The 23,887-nt window shown below is 41.2% G+C and overlaps 1 protein-coding gene across 2 annotated transcripts in view; it reads right to left on the bottom strand.

The window, feature by feature from the left end:
• The window catches only part of Nup37 (nucleoporin 37), a 39,441-nt gene that overhangs the window by 15,007 nt on the left and 547 nt on the right, over positions 1-23,887 (bottom strand). The window contains exons 2-6 of one of the 2 annotated variants that reach the window (XM_087192716.1): positions 17,733-17,758; positions 17,413-17,628; positions 12,766-12,890; positions 9,809-9,881; positions 8,029-8,123 (exon numbers count right to left, since the gene is read on the bottom strand). In XM_087192716.1, coding sequence (XP_087048842.1) covers positions 8,029-8,123; positions 9,809-9,881; positions 12,766-12,890; positions 17,413-17,568 — 449 coding nt within the window. In that variant the 5' untranslated portion in view covers positions 17,569-17,628; positions 17,733-17,758. The remainder of the gene's footprint in view (positions 1-8,028; positions 8,124-9,808; positions 9,882-12,765; positions 12,891-17,412; positions 17,629-17,732; positions 17,759-23,887) is intronic. The other variant, XM_004844846.3, reaches the window with a different exon arrangement.

Consider the following 23,887-nt stretch of genomic DNA (forward strand, 5'->3'; position numbering starts at 1 on the left):
ACAAAATACTAGAAAGAATTTTAGAAGACAACCAGGAAATTTTATGTCCTGAATTAGGTAACACTGTAATGAATAGAGACTATACTGATTTCACTTTGTGCCCAGCATTACGTGGGCATGGAGCACATACGCCTAAACGTGGCCTACCTTCCAAGGATGTCTCACTGGGTTCCTTCAGAGGCCCTCCATCTGTCCTGCGTTCTGCTTCCCACAGGGACTACTTTAAAATACAATCCTCAGTCGGGATGGAGGAGGGACACCTCACCCTAATTATGGATCTTAGGCTCACAAATGTACACAAATGGAAGTGGTATGACAAGAACTTAGCTACTATGTGCTACACAGAGAATATGTGACAAACCTTTTTTCTCTTGTAATATTTTTCAAAACCATATATTATTGGCTTAATGAGCATCTAAAGCTAATTTAGTATTCCCTTTTCCACTGATTCAGTTACACTTCTAAAACATAAACTTTATTCAGTTATACCTTATTTCTTCTCCCATTCTTGACAAAGATTCTATGTTTTTAAAGGCAAAATCAAAGCACATTATACATTTTTAATACATTAGCCTTAAACTAAGAATTCTCTGGTTTCTTAAAGTTGGTTTTTCCCTTGCCATTCTTTTTATCTAACATTTTAAAAGATTATTAAAGGTTAAGGAGGAGGAGGAAAGGGATCTTTTGTAGTTACAGTGAGTACCAGGTCGTCTATTTCTTTTGCATTTCCCAAAGTACTAAATGTTGGCTATATTAAATGTGCTTAATAAATACTTGTTAATCTGACTTGTTCTTACAGAGTGGTACTGTTTCTAATATACAAGAACATGTCATTTGGCTCTCTCTGGGAATGATATGTTCCGTTTCTGTGAGTTTTTAAAATAATAAGCTTAATCCATCAAATACTTAAAAACCACTTTTACTTTCTCTTGAAGGTAGGAGGTAATAAATCTTTCTAAATGAAATGTATTTCTTTTTTTTCTTTTTTTTTTTTTGGTACCAGGGATCGAAGTCGGGTCCTTGCGCAGCAGGCAGTGAAACCACTGAGCCAAATCCCCGGCCTGAAATGTATTTCTTTACCTCTCAAAGATCATAATTACTTTCTTTTGATGATACTGGGTCGTAACTGTGAACATCAGTACTTATGTTAACTGGGCACATGTGTGTACAAACGAGCACACAGAAGCGCACGTCAGCGTCTACATCACCCTGCTGTGCACGCACACACATCAGCAGACATGTATGCAGGTGTGAGCATAGTTGGTGTCTGCATACAGTGGGGATGACAAACTAGAAAGGAAAAAGTGTAGAATGTGAAACTGAATGGCAGCAGTCCTACAGATTATTTGGGAATTAATCTCCTTTAAAAAACACATCTGTGTGGGCTGGGGATGCAGCTCAGTGGCGCTGTGGCTGGCGAGTGCGAAGTCCTGAGTTTGACCCCTATACCGAGAAAAAAAAAGGAAAAACAAACCCGTATCTGTGAGATGCTTTTTCCTTTTGGTCACAGCACATTTTTTCTAATAAAGGTGACAGACGATGCACAGCCGTCTCCATTCCTCTGCGTTCTGCCCCCTTGAGGGCACTCCGAGACCCTCGTGAGACACGCCTGGCTGCACAGCACCCCGCTGGGGAAGGTCAGAGCCACTACTCCCTGACAGCATCCTCGTCCGAGACGGGGGGCACTGCTGATGCCCCTCGCACTCACTCTTCCCATCTGAACCCTGGGTGGATGGGGTGGGGCGGGCATAGCATCTTCATTTCAGAAATTAGTCCCAGAGTGCTCTGGCCAAACCTCTTTTGAAGAACTACCAATCCTTCATTAGTGAAGATAACACTTCTACAGACATGACTAAGCAGTTATTTTATTAAACTAATTTAAATAAGTAAAGCAGAAACACTATACTTTAGTATTTAAGAACTGGATTGAGTTCCTCATCTGCAAGCGAATCTACACAGTAAGATTTTTGAGGACTAAGGGAGTTAATACATACGGAGGACTCAGAACAGTGCTTGGTCACACACTATGCCGTGAAATCGTACGTAGCCCACTGATTCTCCAGAGGGGTGGTTCCAACACTGAGGCGGCGGTGCTGGGGTCCTAACGGCTGGGGCATCCGGCCTTCAGAGGTGACACTGGCAATGGTAATCAGGTCGTGTGACCTCTGAAGGACAGACACTTGAGAAACGCAGCAAACGGTAGGAAAATTTCAAGGGAGAAGGCATGTTTTTTGCAGTGCTTGTTAATAATTCAGTCCACAGCAGACAGGCTTACTTTGATGTACACAGGCACACTGGCTGACCTGCGCGAGTATTCTTCACTTCTTGAGCTCGACAGCCTCTTATTTGTCCTGACCCATTCTCCCTATTTTGATGAACGTTATTTCCTGCTCCGACCTCTCCTATTTACTTTTGTTCTATTGCTACAAACAGAACTCTCCCTCTAGCTCTGCAGGTTTGCGTGGACCCCCAACGGCACTGTCTACTCTGTGCCAAGAGTGGCCCTGGGACAGCAGCTTGGAAGCTTAGACCCTGCCTCGCTTTCCCTTATTTTCTGATCTCATTCACTGTAAAGCGAAACAAAGATGCATCTTCCCTCTCCTCGTGCGTAGTCGCTCCTGAGTATACATGCATTGGACTGTGATTCCACAACACATCTTTTCTTTCATAGACTACAGTATCTAGCACAATCAAGGTATGGATGTTTTTTGACTTATACATTTTGATAGGCTATGTTTTCTATGAGTTGCATTTAAGAATGCATAGTAGGAATTAGAATTTTTTTAAAGAAAATTGTTATTGGGAATGAGAACTTAGTTTTCTTATAAATTTGTATAGATCACAGATCAATAAAAATAGATGGACTTAGATAAATTTTAACCTATCATCTTCCTTAAGAGTAGCCCATATTTTGAGTTCATAATGTGACTCTTTGATTCTGTGTAATTCAGGATTTGGCAATTTTCAAACAAAATATATAAATGTTATGAGCCTACTCAGGGATGTAGGTTGCCCCAAAATAGTATTTCTAAGCCCACAACTCTGCTTGCTGATTATAATGCTGTCTCTCTTGGAAATGCTGACATCAAACATCAGAACACAGGCATAGGTCAAAAGCTTACAGACACTTAGGAGAGGGTCTTCCGGAGCTGCTGCAGACAGCACCAAGAGCGATGGGCTGTGTGCCCACAGCAGAGAAGTCCCGTGAGGGGGGACTAATGGCAGTGTCTCTTTTACTATAGTGATCTTTTAAACATTTACTACAGTTTTAGACCCAGTGTGACCTAGCTGGGACACATGATAACTGTCCACCTTTTGAGGAAATGTTGAGCTATTTTCCGTATTAGGTGCACCAGTTTGCATTGTTACACGCCAAGTACGAAGGTTCCAGTTTCTTCCTTCACATTCTCATAAACGTGTTATTTTGTGCTTTTAAAATTACAGCTATCTTAGTGAGTATAAAGTGGTGTCTCACTGTAGTTCTGATTTGCAGTTCCCTAATCAATGATATTTAGCATCTTTTCATGTGCCGATTATCCATTTGTAAATCTTTGTGCAACTGCTAATCCAAATCTTTTGCCCATTTTTTATTTGGGTTATCTTTTTGTTGTTGAATTATAAGAGTTCTTCATATATTACAAACACAACACTCTTTTTTTTTTTTTTTGGTACTAGGGATCGAACTCAGGTCTTTGTGCTTACGAGGCAGGTGGCAGAACCACTGAGCTAAATCCCTGGCTCCTGACAAACACAACACTCTTATCAGATGTAAGATTTGAGAATATTTCTCCTCCTTCAGGAAGCTCTTTACACTGTCTTGGCAGTCTCCTCCGATGCCCAAAAGGTTTTTCTGATGCTTTCCAATTCACCCATTTTTCCTTTGTTATACGTGCTTTTTAATAAATCTAAGGTCATGAAGATTGGGCTTTACATTTTCTTCAAAGAGTTCCTAATTTTAGATAGCTGAGGCCTTCCCAACATATGCAAGGAAAACTGGTCTGCACTTTTCCTGTGATGTCTTTCTCTGGCTTTGGTATCAGAGTAACGGGGGCCTCACGATGTGGAAGCAGCCCCCGTTTTCGGTTTCTTGTTCTCTTGTTTGAGAAAGATTAGTGTTAATTCTTTAAATGTTTGGTGGATTTATTAGGGAAGCATTTTGTCCTAGGTTTTTCTTTGGTTGGGAAGTTTTTGATTACAGATTCAAATTCTTGGCATAGGCCTATTCACATTTTCTTTTTGAGTCAGTTTTTACGTTTCTGGGAATTTTTCCTTTTTATTGGAAATTTGCTAGTATATAACTGTTCAAAGTATTGTCCTAGAATCCTTTTTATTTCCGTGAGGTTGGTAGTTATTAGGGCTGGTGTCTCGATGTCCCCTCAAACCCTCATGCGCTCATAGGTGGGGCTTTTCAGAGCTGGCTGGGGTGTAGGACAGTGGGACAAGGGATTGAGGGTGTGTGGTACTAAACTAGTCCACTGATTGGAGAAAGCATCGCTCTGGGTGGGGCTGAAGGGATTCACTGAGGACAGAAGCCCACCCTGGGCATGGATAGCACCACCCAAAAGGCTTGGAGCCCAGATGGAATCGAAGGACATGAAGGCTTGCTTCATTTGGTGTCCTGCATGGAGCTCCAGTCTTCACCTTTGCCTTGATGTTATCTCCTGGCTTCCAGCACAGACCCTGCAGCCTTCTGGGCAGCTGCTTCTGCCTCCTGATTCGGACTCTACGTGAGCTCCAGGCCCAGCACGCAGACGGACCTTTTGCATTCTTCGACCCGATTCCACAGGTGGCCACTGTAAGCCTACCTTGTAAATCCTTCTATATTTGTATAATTTGCATGAAATCTGTTTCTCTGGTAAGCAATGACTGATACAGTAATGTTCTCACTTCTGATTTTACTAGGCAGAGCATGCTGTCCTTTTCCTGTGTTGCTAACAGTTTGTCAATTTTGTAAGAACAAAGCTATTTTTTATTGTTTATCTCTCCTCTGATCTTTATTTTTTTGCTTTGATAGTTTTGGGTTTAGATTTTTTTTTTTTAGTTCCTTAAGGTGTAAATTAGGAAACTAATTGAGACCTTTCTTCTTTTCTAATGTAGATTGTAGGTGTTCACAGATATAAATTTCCTTGAGAGCAATGTTTTTGCTGCATCTCTTAAGTTTTATATACTATATTTTGTCCTTACTCATCACAATATATTTTCCAATTTCCCTAATTATTTATTCTTTGACGTACTGGATGTTTAACAGGGCAATATTTAGTATCTATCAATTTGGAGCTTTTCCAATATTGTTTCTAGTTTTATTCTCTTGTAGCCTAGGAAGATACTTTACATGATTTCAATTTTTCTAAATCTATTGTTATTTGAGTCTTAACATATGGTTTATTCTAGAGAAAGTTCCATATTCACTTGAGATGACTGTGTATTGTGCTGACAGTGGAAATGTTTGGAGTATTTTTCGTGTGTCTTTTACGACTGTTTTATAATTCTGTGCAAGTTCTCTATTGTTTACTGCCCTTCTACCTAGTTATTCCATTTGGTGTGTTTGTAACAGCACAGTATGACTGCATACAGAACTACTCCTAAGGGACAAAGGCTCTGACAAGGTGGGACGAGGACTTTACCAACATCCCTGTACCAACACACAGACTGAGTAGAGCTGGAACCACTTCCCAAGTGCCAAGAGTCACCCGCAGTGCAGGATGTACATGGCCCGGACAGCACAGCTCCCATCTGTGGGAGTCTTTCCCTGAAGCCTGACAATTCTGTCCTTCGAAGGCTGTACTGAAACGTTGCTACTATAGAATCGTCCTTCTTTCCTTTATTGCTGTGAGAATAGAGGCCACTTACTGCTCTTGATATATTTCTAAAAGTCCTATCTACACTGCTTAGCATGGCCTAAAAGGGCTGGCTTTCACACCAAAGTCGCTGTTTACTTCTGGCTGGTGACCGAGCTGATGAATTCCATATTTAGCTCCTTAACTACTGCTATAACCATGTTGTGTATCAACTTCAAAATCTCAGGGGCTTACAAAAATATGCATAAGCTTTCAGCTGGTGATCTATGGGAAGCATTTCATAATGCTGGATGGGTTCGCACCTGCCCTCTGTGTCTCTCACTGGGGCCAGCGGGTATCTGGGACACGCTCACTGGATAGTAGAGCACAGAGCACGTGAGGTCAAGTCGAACCAGGTAGCGAGATACAGCTTCCACTCGGGTCACACTTGCTAACATTACACTGCCCTGACTGAGTCACAGAGCTATGGTCAACGGGGAGGAAAATCTCCCTCCAGGGGAGTGGACAGAAGAGAGAAGAGCTGCCCAACGGGAACATCTCAGCCACAGAGTAGCATGCTGAAGCACTCAGGGGCACTGTGAGGAGCTGCTCAAAAAGCTGAACTTAAAGGACTTTCTCTCAAGTAAAGTCTATCTTATAAAGTAATACAGTCCTTTCTTTATAAAATGATGAAGGGCAGTAAGGCTTTAACATTTGTATTACTTGATAAAACGTTGGTGACCCTGTGTCAGTCCCCAATATTTTTTGAAAATGTTACTAGTTTTAAAAAAGAAAAATCTCAAGTCTACCAGAGAAGAAAAAAGATCCACAGACCCTGGAGTCTCCTTAGTCTCCCTGGCTGCTCACTCTTCCCTCACAGGTTTTCCTGGGCTTGCAATGACAACCATTTTGCCCCTTCAGCTTTCAATATTCCAAATGCTTGTCATGTGGGAAGTTCTTGTTTTAGAGAAATGAAATGCCAATATTTATTCTTAGTGATCCAACTACCTTAAAAATGGTCCATTCACTCCTTGGGTCTCTAGAGTCTTGGCTTTGTAAATATGTGGGGGCCCAGAATCTTAATATCCTATAAATCTTTCATGTCTCTCACATGAAAATTTTAATAGGTAGCTCATAAAGAATGACTCTAAAAAGGTGAGCTATATAAAGAAGATCAAAATTTTAAACACTAGCTGACAGCTCTACTTCCAAGAGCTGTGTGAGAAGTGATCCAGATTTAACAGTTTTCCAGGTACATATACAAGTATTACTAAATTCCAATGATTCTAACATAGCTTTATCGAACACTTAACCTATGCAAAACAGCAGAGCAGATTTTTCTTCCACTCAGAGTATTATTGAAGGAAATGAAGCAATTGTCATTCTTCTACACCCTGCCTCATTTCACTCCTGACTCCAGTTTATTTCCACCTCTCCTCCTGCTGTTCTTGTTCTTTACTTGTGCTACAGTTCAGCACGAGGCACTATTAAATGCCATTGGTGCCGCATCCGTTCTAAACTGGGGGTGGCGCGGAAGAACATGACACTTACATGCATCTATAGAAAACCTTACAAAAGACCTCAGATTGTCAAAACGGTACATTCCCCACGAGTCTTGTGTTCACTGTCAAACGCTAACTCACACAGGATCTGTGAAGTAATTCATAATATGGCTGGGGCCTTTTACTATGCTCCTGACCTTGCCCAATATTGGAGAATTTGATCCAGTACATCTTAGATTTTATAAATGTGCACCTCTAAAAGAAGCAGAGACTTTCCCATGAATCAGCAGAAGTTCCTTTACTTGGGTGGGAACTTAATTTCCTGGTTTTGAAATTCACCTTTGTGCCTTACCTACACTTTTTTATAAGACTTTTTTTTTTTTTCGATACTGGGGATCGAACTCAGGACCTTGCGCTTGTGAGGCAGCCTGCAGCACCACTGAGCTAAATCCCTGGACCTTTACCTACACTTTTTTTTTTTTTGGTACCAGGGATCAAACTCGGGTCCTTCTGCTTGCAAGGCAGGTGGCGGAACCACTGAGCTAAATCCCCGGCCCAACCTACACTTTTGTTTTTTTTTTTTTGTACCGGGGATCGAACTTGGGTCCTTATACAGTTTTAAATAAAGCATGCTTCGTTTACATTTTGTGAACTTTATATAAAAGCTGTACTTTCTCTAATTTTAAAAGTATAGTTCTTATAAAATAAAATGAAATTTCAAAAATGTGGTTGTGACCTAAGCAACATACCTGCAGGTATGGTCATCACTCACACTTGCAATTTCCTGGCCTTCTTTGGGGTCGAACACCAAGCTATTAATGAAATCTGAGTGGCCCTCCAAAACCTGACAAGACAGGACAAAGTCGGTAAGAGCACAGGAAAATACTGACAATATTCCTACCTAGCATTTTTACTTTCCCGCCTCAAAAGCTTTTCCTGCATGCTTATCTACAAATATTTCTAAAGCAATCTTTTACTTTTAAATTGTGATTTACATACACACTTTTCTGGCAAGTTTATTTTAAAGAAGTCGATCATTCTGCACACCACAATTAGCCCAGCCTTTCTTTTCTAGGATGTATTTCCTACAAGACCACAGACATGGTTTTTACGGTACCTGTACTCATATCACCTCCTTTCTGCCTCATCACACAGAGCTTAAAACAAAAATGAAGCCGCCTCTGGAGGACCCTGGGTGATGACGGTCCCTCTAGGCTTCTAACCTCCACCTGCTCCGTAAGGCACATAAAATGCACTTCGCCTCCTAACCTCTTTGTTCTCTTGCTCAGTGTGACTGTTGGCACTGGTGACAGCCAGCATCGCAAGCCCATAGGCGAAACAGAAAGCCCCCCTGGTCACGAAGGAACAGGCGGGAAGCGGCACGGTAGAGATGACTACAAGAGCAGGAGAGGTTCAGGGTGTCAGACTGTAGAGCTGGGTGGGACCCTTAACTCTCTTAATGGCTATCTTTCTTCTTTCCTTGCACTCAAATCTGACCTGGGTTCTAAGGTTAATAAGGTGGTTTTCCGCTATACTGCTCACCGTATAGGGATGTGTCATGGGGGGTAAAAGGTTGGCACACTTCTGTGTCATGTTCACAAACCCAGGGGCTTCAAATAATTCTCCAGAGTACCTGACACAATCTACGAGATCAACTAAATTAACATTAAATGGGTACTGGCTATTATAACAAGCACATTAATTTTTAATAAGTAAAAATTTTATGTGCCATTGATATGCTTATTTATTCATGAGACAGCCTTAGATTAACCAGCATGATGGCACTGTGTGCCCACTGCATATAGTTTAGCGCATGATTTTTACTACTTTCTAAGTGACTGGAAAGGTTAACAGCTTGTCTTTGCTTTGTAACATAATTTTAGTTTATTAGAAAGTCAAGAAAGCAATGCTACGCTATAAGCAAACACATTTCAGCCCAACCTGAGAGCTGTTATGGTGACAGAAAACACACAGGTGGGGCTCATGATGTAAAAGTCCAGTTCCCAGTGTCTAAATGAGTTAACTCAGTCAAAGCCCAAAATCCCACGAGACAAACGCTATGATTACGCTGCCATGCAGGCAGGACAAGACACAAAGGGAGTCGGGTGCTTGACTGAGGCCACAAGGTTCCTACCCTGCAATCTGGACCAACCCGCGGGTCTCCAGCTCTGATCTGCACCAGACCACACTGCAGCCCCGCTCCGTGTTCCACTCACTGACCCTATTCCCTGGAGGCTGACACGAGGCGTGTGCATGTTACTCTTATACCCAGCTGCAGATTTCTAATTCTCTTATTTGCCCTTCCTAATATTTTATTAACAAGTGATACTAGATTTATAATCTGCAACAGTCACTAAGAATCCAGATATTACAGTGTGCGACAGAGGACATAACACCCTAAATTATATCCCAGGAAGATAACCCTGAAGTCATTTTTAAGAGGGATAAATACAATTAACAAAGCAATAAATACTGAACAGATATTTTAAAATGAACTCTAAGACTTGTGAATTATACTTGCCCACATACCTTATATTCATTTTTATTCTGAAGATCTGAAGTAAATAACCTGATTTTCAGATCAGAAGCTGATGTACAAAATCTGGAAGCAAAAAACCCAAAACAAATTTATTCTTAATCTTTACAAATCAAAGTCCTACTGTATTGCCAGCTCTCCATCTAATTACCAAATTGTTTTATTGTAACTCATAATCATGTCTAGGAGGGGGTTGTAGATCTATTGTTTAAAAAAAAACCATTTAAAAAAGTAGGAGGCAAATTAAATATTTTATTTTGAGAACACTCATTCTGGACTCCTCAGTCATCAAAGTGTTGAATCTAATACTAAGCTACTACTTGAGTGCTGGGGACTACTCCATTTCCGAGTCTTTGTTCTGCAGGAGGATGTGTAAATCACCCTTTAACTAAACTAGATCACCTCAGAGAACCGGCGAGAGGCGAGTGACTTATTCTCCGACCACCAGGAAAGCAAAGCCAGCAGCAATGTGAAGACCAGGAAGGTGGGGAAAGGATGAAACGCAAGGCGGGCACAGGCCACGGCCGGAGCGGCAGGAGGGGCTTCTTTCTAAACGGAAGGTGCTTGCTGACGATGCAAAGGGTGCTCAGTTAGACCTCTGCCTTCTCGCTCCCACCTCACTGCCAGCAAGAAAACACCATGTTCACTTGGGATACTATGAAGAAAATTCGAAGCAAAAAAGGTGTCTCAAGTTGAGTCACATTGTGGAGAATAATTATGTATTAACATTAAAAGAGTACTAGATGTATGTGACTTTTTTCTTTTATATTTGTTTTTCTAAATTTTGTATGTTAAGCATGTGTTATTTTTAGGATAAAAATATATAATTTATTTGAAACAACAAAATTATGCTATCAGCTTATTCTGAAAATACTGTCTTTTGGATGGAACCCAGGGCCTTGTACATGTGAGGCAAGCACTCTACCAGGGAGCTACACCCACATCCCCTTGTCTTAAAATTAATGGCTGGTTAACGTTTTCTGAATTTATTACTTATATTAGCATAGTTCCAAGAAGGATCGGAGATAGCTTACCAAAAAACCACAAAGCAAACAAAAAAATCCCACAATGTTAAAATGCAGCAACTGCAGTAAAAAGAGGGCAGGAAAACAAGCACCAAGCAATGAAGGGAATAAGCGCAGGACATAAGCGTAGGACATACCAGCAGTGCCCAGGTTAAAGAAACGTCATAAAACTTAATCAAAATCCAGGGAAGCCAGTGGTGGGGGTGCACACCTGTAATCCTAGCACTCTGGGAGGCTGAGGCAGGAGGAGCACAAGTCTGAGCCCAAACGGGGCACCTTAGCAAGATTCTTTCAAAATAAAAAATTAAAAAGGGCTGGGGATGTAGCTCAGTGGGAAGGCCCTGAGTTTAATCCCCAGTACCGTAAAAACAACAAAAAACTGAGAAGACTGTTTCCATCTCTTTTGAAACTGGCAGAATACAAACAGACTTGCTCTTGTTTATTTTGCGATACTGTGAATGCTTCCTTGTAACATATAGGAATACGAACAGCTCAGCAGCTGGTGGCAATGACACATGTATGCTGACAAAAGCTGCTGCACAGATTACTCAAAATTAACACAACCTGTATAAGCCTCTAGAGAAAAAAGAACATCTTCACAACTTTGTTGTAGACAAGACTTTTCTCAAGGAAAATGCTCAGTGGCTAAAATTAAAAAGATTGGCAATAATAAATGCTGGGGAGTAGGCAGAGCAACCCGAACAGCCTTGTATCACCGGCAGAACATGAAACAGTGAAACTGTCAGAGACCGACAGACCCTCCCTCCTCTCTCCTTCCTGTTTGGCAGTAGGTACTGGGGATTGAACCCAGGGCCAAGCATGTTGGCAAGCACTCTGCCACTCAGAGCAGTGCAGCCATCTGTCACCACCGGCTGGTCAAAGGCACACTGCAGCAGCCTCGGCCCTAACTGCACACTGGGAGCGTCCTGGCGTCCACTTAGAGGACAGCGGGGGGGGGAACAGGACGGGACACCACACGACAAGCTGTGGTGCAGGTGAGTGTAATGGAGTGCTACTCAAAAGAGAAAGATCTTGGAAACACTCAGCCAGATCCGCTCTCCCCCTAAACCCACATTCTCTATGATCCCATTTTTATGAAGTTCTACAATAGGCAGAACCAGTATCTGGTCAGAGATATCAGATCAGTGGCTCTCAGCACGGAATGGGGCTCAGGGGTTGGTGCTGAAGGACTGAGGAAACTTTCCAGGGTGACGGCTGTGTGTGCATTACCACATGCGAGGTGAGAAAAGTTCATGCATTTGTCAAAAGTCATCATCACACCGTTTCAAAGCTGAGAATTCCACTACAAGTTGTTCCTAAATTAGAAAATTATCTCAATAATGGCTGGCTTACTGTTTACTAAATGAAGATTTATCTTTTAGATTTGATATTTTAAGGAAACAAGATCTGTAGCAAACCTTAAATGACCTAACATATTCTTGCACTTGTAAAGGTTTCAGCAGGTGCCAAGATTTTTCTGAAAAAGCAATCACTTTAAATGCTTCTGCAAAAACTGAAGCCCAAGGACTAGAACTACAGATTATGTGCTGTTAAATACGCAAACTCGGCCTACGTGGGGCAGGAAGGGTCACAGATGTCCCAAACAAATGCAGTTCTTTTAATAAGAGCTGCAGTTTCAAGAATTAAGGTGGTAGAGTCAGTAAGGAAGCTGTAAAGACTCTGAGTGATTCAGATGAATTCCAGGTAAAGAGCTGGGCAATGTGGACCCAAAACATGCTCAAGGTGTCATCTCAGACGCACTGAAGCTACCAATGAAGATGGCAGCCCTAAAGTTATCAAACAGCAAATGCCAAATATCTAGTCATCTGGGCTTGGAGGACGAAAGTGTCTATGCTTACACTTGGGATTGTTCGACACAACTGAAGCGCACTGAGAAATCCTGCACCTCACACTTGGACACTTACTTGATGACGGGCGGCAGTGAGTCAAGTCTGGTCTCTGGGCTCCACGCTATGCCGTCAACCCGCACGCCGTGGTGCAGCGTCCGCAGGGTTTTATACTGAATGCCTTCCACGTCTGCTTCTTCCTCCTGTGCATACCCAGGGAACACAAGACGACAGCGTCTTATACCGAGTTACAGGAAGTTGTGCGTATGCTTTTGAAGAGTTCAAAAGCAAATCAGAATTAAAAACCAAAAAAGAAATCCAAAGTTGTGTAAGCTTCACAAAATCAATCTCTAGGATAGATGAATCCCAACAGCACACATACTATACCTTATCTGATGGGGTACTGTACTTCTAATAGTAAACACATTTCATAACAAATTCAGAAAGTATGGGACGCTGCAGTGAACACTGTACAGGTGATTCCTCTGTGCTACTGTAATCCATGAATAGTGACAAGTGGTCGTGGGTATTTGCCTCTGTAAGTAAATGCTTCATAGTCAGCTTATTTGCCTAGTTCTGTCCTACTAAGATGCTTTCTGCTAACCTCATGAAAAGATGAGGAAAATGTTAAAATTTAAAAGCCAGGCCATTTATCTCTAGTAACGTAGACAGTAACTGAAGTTCTCCTACCCCCACAACAATGTGAAAACCCAAATCCAGAGGAGCAGTGAGAACCAGGATGTGGAGCCACCATAGGCACTGGGCTACATCTGGGGACAGGAGACAAAGCTCAGCACCCGCACAGGGAAGGAGGCCATGCTAGAGACCTCCATACATCCAGGGCCCTCAGGGGCAGGGGGCGCCGTCAAATCCCTGCAGGAGGTAAAGGCCAGGTCCAAGAAGCAGCAACGGTGCAAAGTCCCAACGATTTGCTGGACCTAGCATGAGGACAGGGCTTGAATTCATATCCACTACACAGTTGAGACAACGACAAAGAACTTATTTCACAGTGGAGATGTGTCAGTAGCGGCACTAGCACTGCCCGGGCCTCAGAAGTTTCCAGACACAGTTCAGTCCAACTCTAGCTTGTACTGAAAACGAAGCGCCATGAACCAAAACAATCAAGCAGCAGAATCAAACCTACAAAGATACCAGATTTAAAGAATAATCAGATACCTGAGTTTGATCCCCGGTACCAAAAAAAAAAAAAGAGAATAATCAGATATAAAAAAGATACAGATTTAAAGGCATACAAGAGGTAATTAAAAAATATCAACAGGCAGCAAGAGATTATTAAAAAACACTTGTAAAAATAACTGTAATTGGGCCGGGGATTTAGCTCAGTGGTTCCGGCGCCTGCCTCGAAAGCACAAGGTCCCCGAGTTCGATCCCCGGTACCAAAAAAAAAAGAACTGTAATCAAATTAGCACAATACTAGCATAAAAAGACACAGTAATAGAAAAAAAATTAAAAGATCCAGATATAAACCCATGCATTTCCAGACAACTCAGTTTTGATAAAGGCCCCAAGAACACACACAGGGAAAGAACAGTCTTTTCAATAAATGGAGCTGGAAAAATTGGTTATTAACATGTGCAAGAATGAAACAGGATCTTTATCTCATGCCACATATATAGTGGGTTAATACAAAAAGAAAAATGAGAGAAGGAAGATATTGGACAGCAATAAATCTGGAGCAGTAACAGCTCAAATGGGAGAGGTTCCTGTCTTCTTTTTTTTTGGGGGGGGGTACCAGGGATCAAACTTGGGACTTCCACTTGCAAGGGAGGCGGCAGAACCACTGAGCTAAATCCCTGGCCCAGGTCCCTGTCTTCTGCATGAAGAGAGTAAAAATATTAACTTTGATGCTAATGAAATGCAGACATCCAAATGTCTCTGATAACTGTTAAAATAGGAGAAACAGCATATAAAACTTCTAAATAAAGAGGAAAAAATAAAAGGAGGTACAGAATCATAAGCTGAAAACATAGTAAGAACGTTCATATCGGCAATATTTTTAACACTGGAAAACTTACTGTAACCCAAATACCCAATAATAGTCCTGTTGCACCACACAGCGGGCCAACAGGCAGGAATCTAACAACGCACTGGTAAGCTACCGCACAAAGTATAGAAGAGCGTAACACAGACCAGTACCATTGACGTAAAATTTAAAACACGAAAAGCAACACAGCGTTTGGCCTGGAACCCTGCACATAACTATAACACCATAGAGAAACAGAGCCACAGATGCCAAATTTCTGGCACACTGCCTCTTAGGGTGTGACAGGAAGGCAGCAAGAGGAGATTTCCAGGGTATCGAAAGAGTCTCTAATATCTTACTTCTTAGGCAAGGTGGTGGATATATGGGGATACATTTTATTATTTTTCATACCTCAGACATGTCTTTCCCTACATGCTTTTCTTCAGATACCTTCTGAACGTAAATTTCGGGTGAATTTAGACCTAGCACCAAAACATTTTCCCATAAATGAAATGAAACAAATACACTTATCAAGGAAAGAAAAACTACCAAATTTTACTATCTCCTAATTTTTCTGTATACTGGCTATACACACAAGGTATTAGGTGTGTATATACACCTAATACAGTGGTACCTCGGTTCACAAACTTAACTTGTTTTGCGATTTGGGGGAAGATGGTTGTGATTGTGTTTGTGTTTGTGTAGGGAAGATGGCCATGGTTGTGTTTGTCATCTGATGTGGAGTTAGTGGATGGAAGCTAAATTTTGCCGAATGCTTCTGTCTGAAAACGGAAGCGTTCGTGAACTGAGTTATCACCATAGCTGGATTCGCCAATGCAGCCACCATTAAGGCATCTTAAAACAAGCTTAGGAGGATAAGAATAGCTCACTTGACAGTTTGGGTTACACCTATTTTTCCACACTTGACAAACAAAATCGATTTCTTAAAAATAGTTTTTACATCGAAAGGCACACTATTACAATTGATGTAACAATAGTAGCAAAAATTAGCTTCTGTATTTGTTACTCAAATTGGACGTGGACTTGTTTCTTGGGCAGTCACAGGGATAACAAAGCCCCAGGGATTGTACAGCCTGAGCTCTGTGTGCTGCTGTGAAACCTATCCTTCCCGGCAGCACCGCTGGCGACTGTGCTGGCAAAGAGGGCAGAATGAGTGCAGTCCAGACAGAGGTGAGCGCTATTTTGGATGCAGAGGGAGGACAAGTAGCACTGTATAGGCAGGCGATGAAGAGCCTTGGGAAAACCTGCTGCAACAGAGACGATTACACGATCACACAAGGCCCTGCAGCTGGAGGCTGGGCACAGCCAGGCAAAGGAAGGCTGTTCTAAGGGTTCAGAACTGGCCCTTCCACCACACCCACGTAAGGCCAAGGGCAGACTTTCAACCAGAAAAACCATGAGGTTTATCTAGCCAACTCTTCCGCCTCTAGCAGAATATCTGAAAAAGTACACAGCCCTGCCTTAAGCACAGGACTCTTGATGATCCTCATCTGCTCATCCAGCTAAAGTCAGACAAGGGTCACACTCAGGCTGGAAGCCCCTCCCCTACCTAAACAGGTGATGTGGGATCGCTTACTCAGATGCCAACATGCTGAAGCCCTTCACTCATATTTCTGCTTAGGACAAATATGAATACAGCCCAATATTGTGTAGCTTTATACATAGTGCACCACAAAACGCTAAATTGCATTTTGATGTCAAAACTACCTCCTAAAAGAGCAAATCATGTTACTTTAAATCTGTGAAAACTGGTCATTAATAAATATCAATTAACTATAATTTGAGAAATGGCTGTATGAATGATACTGTGGTAGAAAAGGATTAACCAGGCCCCAGAGGGTTATATCGGCATTGCTGAGCCTCTTAGAAGCAGGCTGGCTCTGTGAGAAAACATGGGCTATGCTCACCATGGAGAAGTGGGCCGTGACTGTCACTCTGGCCACGGCAATGGCAGCTAAAGCAGATTACCATGTGCCCGATGCCTTCCAGGAACTTTACTATGCTGACTCACCTCGCGCTCATAAAACCTGAGTGAGCATTACTTTCCTCTTAGGAAAAAGAGGTTAAGTACCTGTGCAGTTATTAAGAGGCCACACAGAAGTAAACTCCTAGGCTTTCTATCTCCAGAATGCAAGGGCTGCCCTGACTTCCTGCCCAGCTCATAGGACCCTATAGTTTGTAAACTCCAGATTCGTACTTTAAAGGTATAGAAAGTGAGATAGTAAATTAATAAGAAAGCTGACTATCATTAAAGCTGAAATGTTCCTGGAAAATCTTTTTTTTTAGGGTCTCAGTATTACCTGCTTCCTATGCCAAAGCAGAAAAACGGTAATTGATTGGATCTAACTGCACTGGTATTTTCTATATATAGCAATGCTCAATTACAGCCTTTAATTACCAGAATATTCCATTTCTAAACATCCAGCAAAAGAGCACTTTTACCATCTAGGTCCGGTTTGCACAAATCTCAAGCATATGTTACTCAGCCTGTCTGCCTCTGGGTCTTCATAGCATTTCTTTTCTTTTTTTTGGTACTGGGGATCGAACTCGGGTCCTTGTGCTTGCAAGGCAGGCGGCGGAACCACTGAGCTAAATCCCCAGCCCAAGCATTTCTTTTCTTAACAATCAAATTCAGTACTTTCAAAGTTTAGCTCTGCTTGTATACATTTTCATATCAGTGAAATACTTTCACTGTCTCTCATTGCAGTTTGCAGACTAACCTGAAATGTACATATGCCAATCACCACATAATTATTGCCGCCATATGCAATGAGGTTTCCTGAATCCCCACTCTCAAAGGGATTAAATTCTACCACATGCACGAAATCTTCACAATCCACAGTGTAGGCAGGATTTCTTGTGGCATCTTGCTTCATCTTGTTTGTCAAACTTGAGCAGTTCGAAGAATAACTCTTCCACTGTACAACTTCAAGAAACTGTGGATTACAGCAGATATAATAAGAATGGGCAGCATTAGTCATTCAACAAATGAATCAAAATAAATGGTATCACAATGTTACAGAAAGTTCAAAATAAATACCTCAAGTACTCATCAAGGGACAGAAGCTGGAGGAAAAAAAAATTGTTTAATTACTAATAATTCAGGACTTGAGAGCTTCCCCCAGCGTGAAGGTGGTGAGCATTCTGGGCTGCTGTAACACCACCCCCAGCGCCCGGAGCAGAGCTGGCCCCAGTGTGGAGGAGGTGACCTTTCAGGCCACCACAGCACCCCCTGCAGCGGTGAGGAGCAGAGCGGCCCCCAGCACAGAGGAGGTGAGCCTCATGGGTGCCAGCAGCCCCCCCCTCCATTAAAATGAGAAGACACGTAAATAAGTCTCAAAACCAGACTTGCAGATCACCTACAGCAATCCCAAAGGGAAACAAGATGGAACACTCTGATACTCAACTACCTGGACTCCCTGAACTGGCACCAAAAGAGGATCTGCGAAAAATGAAATCAGAAATAATTTCTTGGATAACAGGAGAGATTGTGCCCACAGTGCACAACATGATTAATAAGTCTAGAGTGGACAAAGATAAAAAAAACTGAGGAGCTGAGGAACATGATGGAATCCCAACATGGGAAACAAAGGGAATCCATAAAACAGACGCAAAGATTTCCAGGAGATTAAAAACTTCACTGAAAGTTTACACAGCAGAATGAGACAATGTGAAGACAGAATTTCAGATAAAGAAGATCAGATTGCAATTAGTCACCAGGAAAAGAAAAATTTCTTTAAAATAGTTAGGCACCATGAGAAATCAATAGAGCAGCTGCAAGACTATGCAAAGAATAATAACATAAGACTAATTGGAGTCGATGAAGAAGCAGGAGAGAGTGCAAATGACATAAAAAAACTGTTCACAGAAGTGATAGGAGAAACTTCCCCAGCAGGGGTAAAGAACTTGACATAGAGATAAGTGAGGCATATAGGACTCCAACTAGCCTTGATTAAAAAAAAAAAAGTACACACAGGCATATAATAGTTAAGATTCCAGAAACCCAACAGAAGAACACAATTCTACAAGCAGTTAGAGAAAAGAAACAAGTCACATCTAAAGGCAAGCCCATCAGAAACACAGCAGACTTCTCAATGCAAACCCTCAAGGCAAGAAGAGCTTGGAGTGACATATTTCAAGCCCTAAAGGAAAATAGCCTCCAATCCAGATTGATGTACCCTGCAAAACTATCTTTCAAAATTGATGGAGAAACAAGATACTTTCATGACAAAGAGCACCTTAGGAACTTCATGAATACCAATCCAGCACTCCAAAAGATTTTAGACAATATCCTAGGAAAAGACAATGAGGATCACAACCCCAGGAAGCCCAGCAGAATGAATCCATCGGGCACGACAAGAAATTAAACACAAAGTGGGAGAATCCAACAAAAAGAAAAAAATCACGACAAGGATAAGTCAATACATATCAGTTATAACTATCAATGTTAATGGTCTCAACTCACCAATCAAAAGAAATAGACTGGCAGAATGGGTCAAGAAGCAAGATCCAACAATATGCTGCATACAAGAAACACACTTAATTAAAAAAGAAACTCATAGACTGAAAGTCAAAGGGTGGAAAACAATACTCCATGTGACAGGAACCCGAAAAAAAGCAGGAGTAACTAACCTCTTTGCAGATCAAGTGGATTTCAAACTAACACTGATTGAGAGAGACAAAGAAGGATACTACATCCTTATAAAGGGAACAATCCAACAGGAAGAGATGACAATCATAAACATATATGCACCAAACACTAGGGCACCCAACTATATAAATCAAATACTAACGGACATGAAAAAATCAAATAATTAAAAAAAATCAAATAAGCACTAATACAATAGTGGTGAGGGACCTCAGTACCCCATTGTCACAAATAGATCAACTAGACAAAGAATAAGAAACAAAATACTAGAAGTCAATCAAACTCTTGAACAAATGAACTTAACAGATGTTTATAGAATGTTCCACCCCACAAAATCAGAATACATTCTTTTCAGCTGCACATGGGTTGTTCTCCAAAACAGACCACATACTCGCTCAGAGAACATGTCTAAGTAAGTGCAAAGGAACTGAAGTTATCCCCTGTATATTAACAAACCATAGTCCAATAAAATTAGACATCAATAGCAAAAGAAACCACAAGAATCTCATAAACACATGGAAATTGAACAACACACTTCTGAATAGCCAATGGGTTACAGAGGAAATTAAAGAAGAAATCAGACAGTTCCTACAGTTAAATGACAATGACAATACAACATATCGGAATCTATGGGACACAATGAAAGCAGTCTTACGAGGGAAATTCGTAACAGTGAATACTCATATTAGGAAAACAGAGCAAGCCCAATTAAACAACCTGATGCTGAACCTCAAGCTTCTAGAAAACAGAGCAAGCCCAATTAAACAACCTGCTGCTGAACCTCAAGCTTCTAGAAAAAGAGCAGGACAAACCCAAACTCATACAAGGCAGGAAATTATAAAGATCAGAGCAGAAATCAATTCAATGGAGACTAAGAGAATGATACAAAAAAAAATCAATGAAGCCAAGAGTTGGTTCTTTGAAAGAATAAACCAAATTGACAAACTGTTTGCCAACCTTATCAGAAAAAGAAAAGAAACGGCCCAAATCCATGTAATTAGGAATGAAAAGGGTGAAATTACAACGGACCCAGCAGAAATCCAGAGGATCATCAATACCTACTTCGAGAACGCATATGCCAATAAGACGGAAAACACAGAATGGACAGATTCCTAGACACGTATGTATTACCAAGGTTGAACGAAGAAGACCTAACCATTCTAAACAACCCAACATCAACCAATGCAATTGAAAACGTAATTAAAACCTTACCAACTAAGAAAACCCTGGGTCCTGATGGCTTCACTGTCGAATTCTATAAGACATTTAGAGGGAACTACTGCCACTACTCTTTAAACTCTTCAAAGAAATTGAAAGGGAAGCAATACGCCCGAATTCATTCCTGGAAGCAAGCATCACCTTGATCCCCAAAGCAGAGAAAGATCCAACTGAAAAAGAGAACTACAGGCCAATCTCACTAATGAACACAGATACAAAAATGCTTAATAAGACAGTGGCAAATAGAATGCAGAAGATCATCAAGAAGATTATACACCCTGACAAAGTGGGATTCATCCCAGGGATGCAGGGATGGTTCAACATACACAAATAAATAAATGTAATATACTATATCAATAGAGTCAAGGACAAAAACCATATGATCATCTCAACAGATGTAGAAAAAGCTTTTGACAAAATCCAACATGCCTTTATGATAAAAACCCTACAAAAAACTGGAATAGATGGTCTCTACCTCAATCTGAGAAAAGCCATCTATGAAAAACCAACAGCCAATCTCATACTAAATGGTCAAAAACTGAAATCCTTCAAACTAAAATCAGAAACAAGACAAGGATGCCCACTATCACCAGTCCTGTTCAATAGAGTTTTGGAAACATTAGCCATGGCAATTAGACAAGAGAAAGAAATAAAAGGAATAAAGATAGGAAATGAAGAAGTCAAATTGTTATTATTTGCAGAAAACATGATACTCTATATAGAAGACCTCAAGAACTCCACCAAAAGTCTTCTAGACTTAATATCCAAATTCAGTAAAGTAGCTGGATACAAGGTCAACACACAAAAATCAATAGCTTTCCTCTACACCAACAACAGACTGAGACAGAAACAGTGTAATAATTCCTTTCACAATAGCATCCAAAAAACTGAAATACCTAGGAATCAACCTAACAAAAGAAATCAAAGACCTCTTCTCTGAAAACTATAGCACTCTGAAAAGAGAGATTAAAGAGGATATCAGAAAATGGAAAGACATCCCTTGCTCCTGGGTAGGAAGAATCAACACAGTGAAAATGGCCATACTTCCAAAACTGCTATATAGATTCCATGCAATCCCAATTGAGATTCCAGCAGCATACTTCACGGACCTTGAGAAACAACCCAAAAATTCATTTGGAACCAGAAGAGATCTAGAATAGCAAAAGCAATTCTAGGCAACAGAGACAGGCAGGGGGTATTACAACCCCCAACTTGAAATTATACTACAACGCTACGGTGATAAAAACAGCATGGTACTGGCAAAGAAACAGACCTGAGGACCAGCGGAACAGATTAGAAGATGCAGAAACAACTCCAGACACACTCAGCCACCTCATCTTTGACAAAGGAGCCAAACACCCTCTCTGGAGGAAAGATAAGATAAATGGTGCTGGAAAAATTGGGTTTCAATTTGCCAAAGATTAAAACTAGACCTATATCTCTCATTATGCACTAAACTAAAATCGAAATGGATTAAAGATCCAAATATTAAAACAAACGCTGAACCGGGCAGGAGAGGTTAGGTAGAACTCTTGAAGACATTGGTGTAGGAAAAGATTTTATGAAAAAAACCTCAGTTGCCCGTGAACTAGTACAAACAATCAACAAGTGGGATCTCTTCTTATTAAAAAGCTTCTGCACAGCAAGAGAAACCACCAAGTGTTCCTCAGACAAAGGTCTACTATCTGGAACCTATAAAGAACTTAAAGAAATCAGACCTCCCAAATTTAAAGACCCAATCCAAAATGGGCATCTGATATGAAGATATTTCTCAGACAAAGAAGCAGAAATAGCAAATAACCATATCAAAAAATGTTCAACATCACTGGTCATTTGAGAGATGCAAATGAAAGCAAAGCTGAGATCGCACCTCACCCCAGAAAGCATGGTTGCCATCATGAAATCAACCAATAACAAACGCTGGTGGGGCTGTGGGGAAAGAGGAACCCTGCTCCACTGTTGGTGGCAGTGTAGACCTGTACAACCACTGTGGAAATCTGTATGGAGATACCTCACAGAACTAGGACTGGAAGTCCCATTGGACCCAGCTATTCCCCTGCTGGGGATCTTCCCCAAAGAATTAAAAGCATCATACCACAGAGATGTATGTGCACCCATGTTCACAGCAGCAGTTTGTAATAGCTAAAACTTGGAAGCAGCCTAATTGTCTATCAAGTGGAAACTGGATAAAGAAAATGTGGTTTTTTAATAAAATAAAAAATACTCAGCCATGAAAAATAAGAAATTGAGACATTTACAGTTAAATGGATGTACAATGAGGCAAATCTCTTAAGTGAAATAAATAGGACACACGTGTAAATATGGAATAGTTTCTCTAGTGTGAGAAACTGAAAGTGTAAATAAGGACTGAAAGGTATAATAAATAATGTGAAATAGGAAGAAAAGGGGCAAAGGGGAGGGGGAAGTGGGAGGGGTAGGGGAAAGGAAAGAAGGGAATGGAATTAATAGGAGAAAATGAAAAAATGGAAACAAAGTCTTTGTAAATAGGGAGGGATGGAGGAGTTGAAGGCAGGGCAGGGGAACGGGTAAAAAGTAAGAACCAAGAGAGATTATGTAAAGGTGCAAACTTCCAATGATCAATGTCATCATATTGTGTACTGAAAATGTACCAATAAAATTAAAATAATAATTCAGCACTTGCCCCATAGCTTTCCATTCTTTTAATTTGTGATATATGCAGATATAACACCTTCAAATTCTGTTTCGATTAACTAAAGAGATAGCCAGTACTTCAAGAAGGATCATCTCAATAGAAAGTACTCAAAATTTAATAACATCAACATTTATGGAGAACTATTGGTACATACTGTTAGGCAGTTACTGATACTGTCTCAGTAACGATTTGCAGAACTGTATACACAGGTGCTACCTAAGGTCCCCAGTTACAAATGAAGAAATTGAGGCCTCAGGGAGTTAATTTGCCATATTCATAAGCAAAGTCAAGATCTGAAAGACGCTGTTGTCTTTGCACCAGCCTCCTGCCTGAGAGGAGGTCACAATTAGGGACGGTTATGCCTCAGTGTGAAAAGCGCTGGTACACAGCAGGTACAAAATACAGGCTTGCCACGTGAGGTAGCGCTGGCCTGTGATCCCAGCACTGGGGAGGCTTAAGGCTGGAGGATCGCTGGAGTTCGAGGCCAGCCCGAACTGCAGTGAGATCCTATGTTTAAAAATAACGAAACCAAACCAAACACCCCAAAACAACATCAACAGCAAAACACACGACCTGGAAGAAGGGATGTCAGAATATGTTATCTAAAAACACTATTCACAAAACCCTGTCAGGGCCTAGTGCACTCTCCGGAAGC

Source organism: Heterocephalus glaber, unplaced genomic scaffold (assembly GCF_053883595.1).
Source record: "Heterocephalus glaber isolate CG9 unplaced genomic scaffold, H.glaber_assembly_v1.0 deba00001572, whole genome shotgun sequence".
NCBI lineage: Eukaryota > Metazoa > Chordata > Mammalia > Rodentia > Bathyergidae > Heterocephalus > Heterocephalus glaber.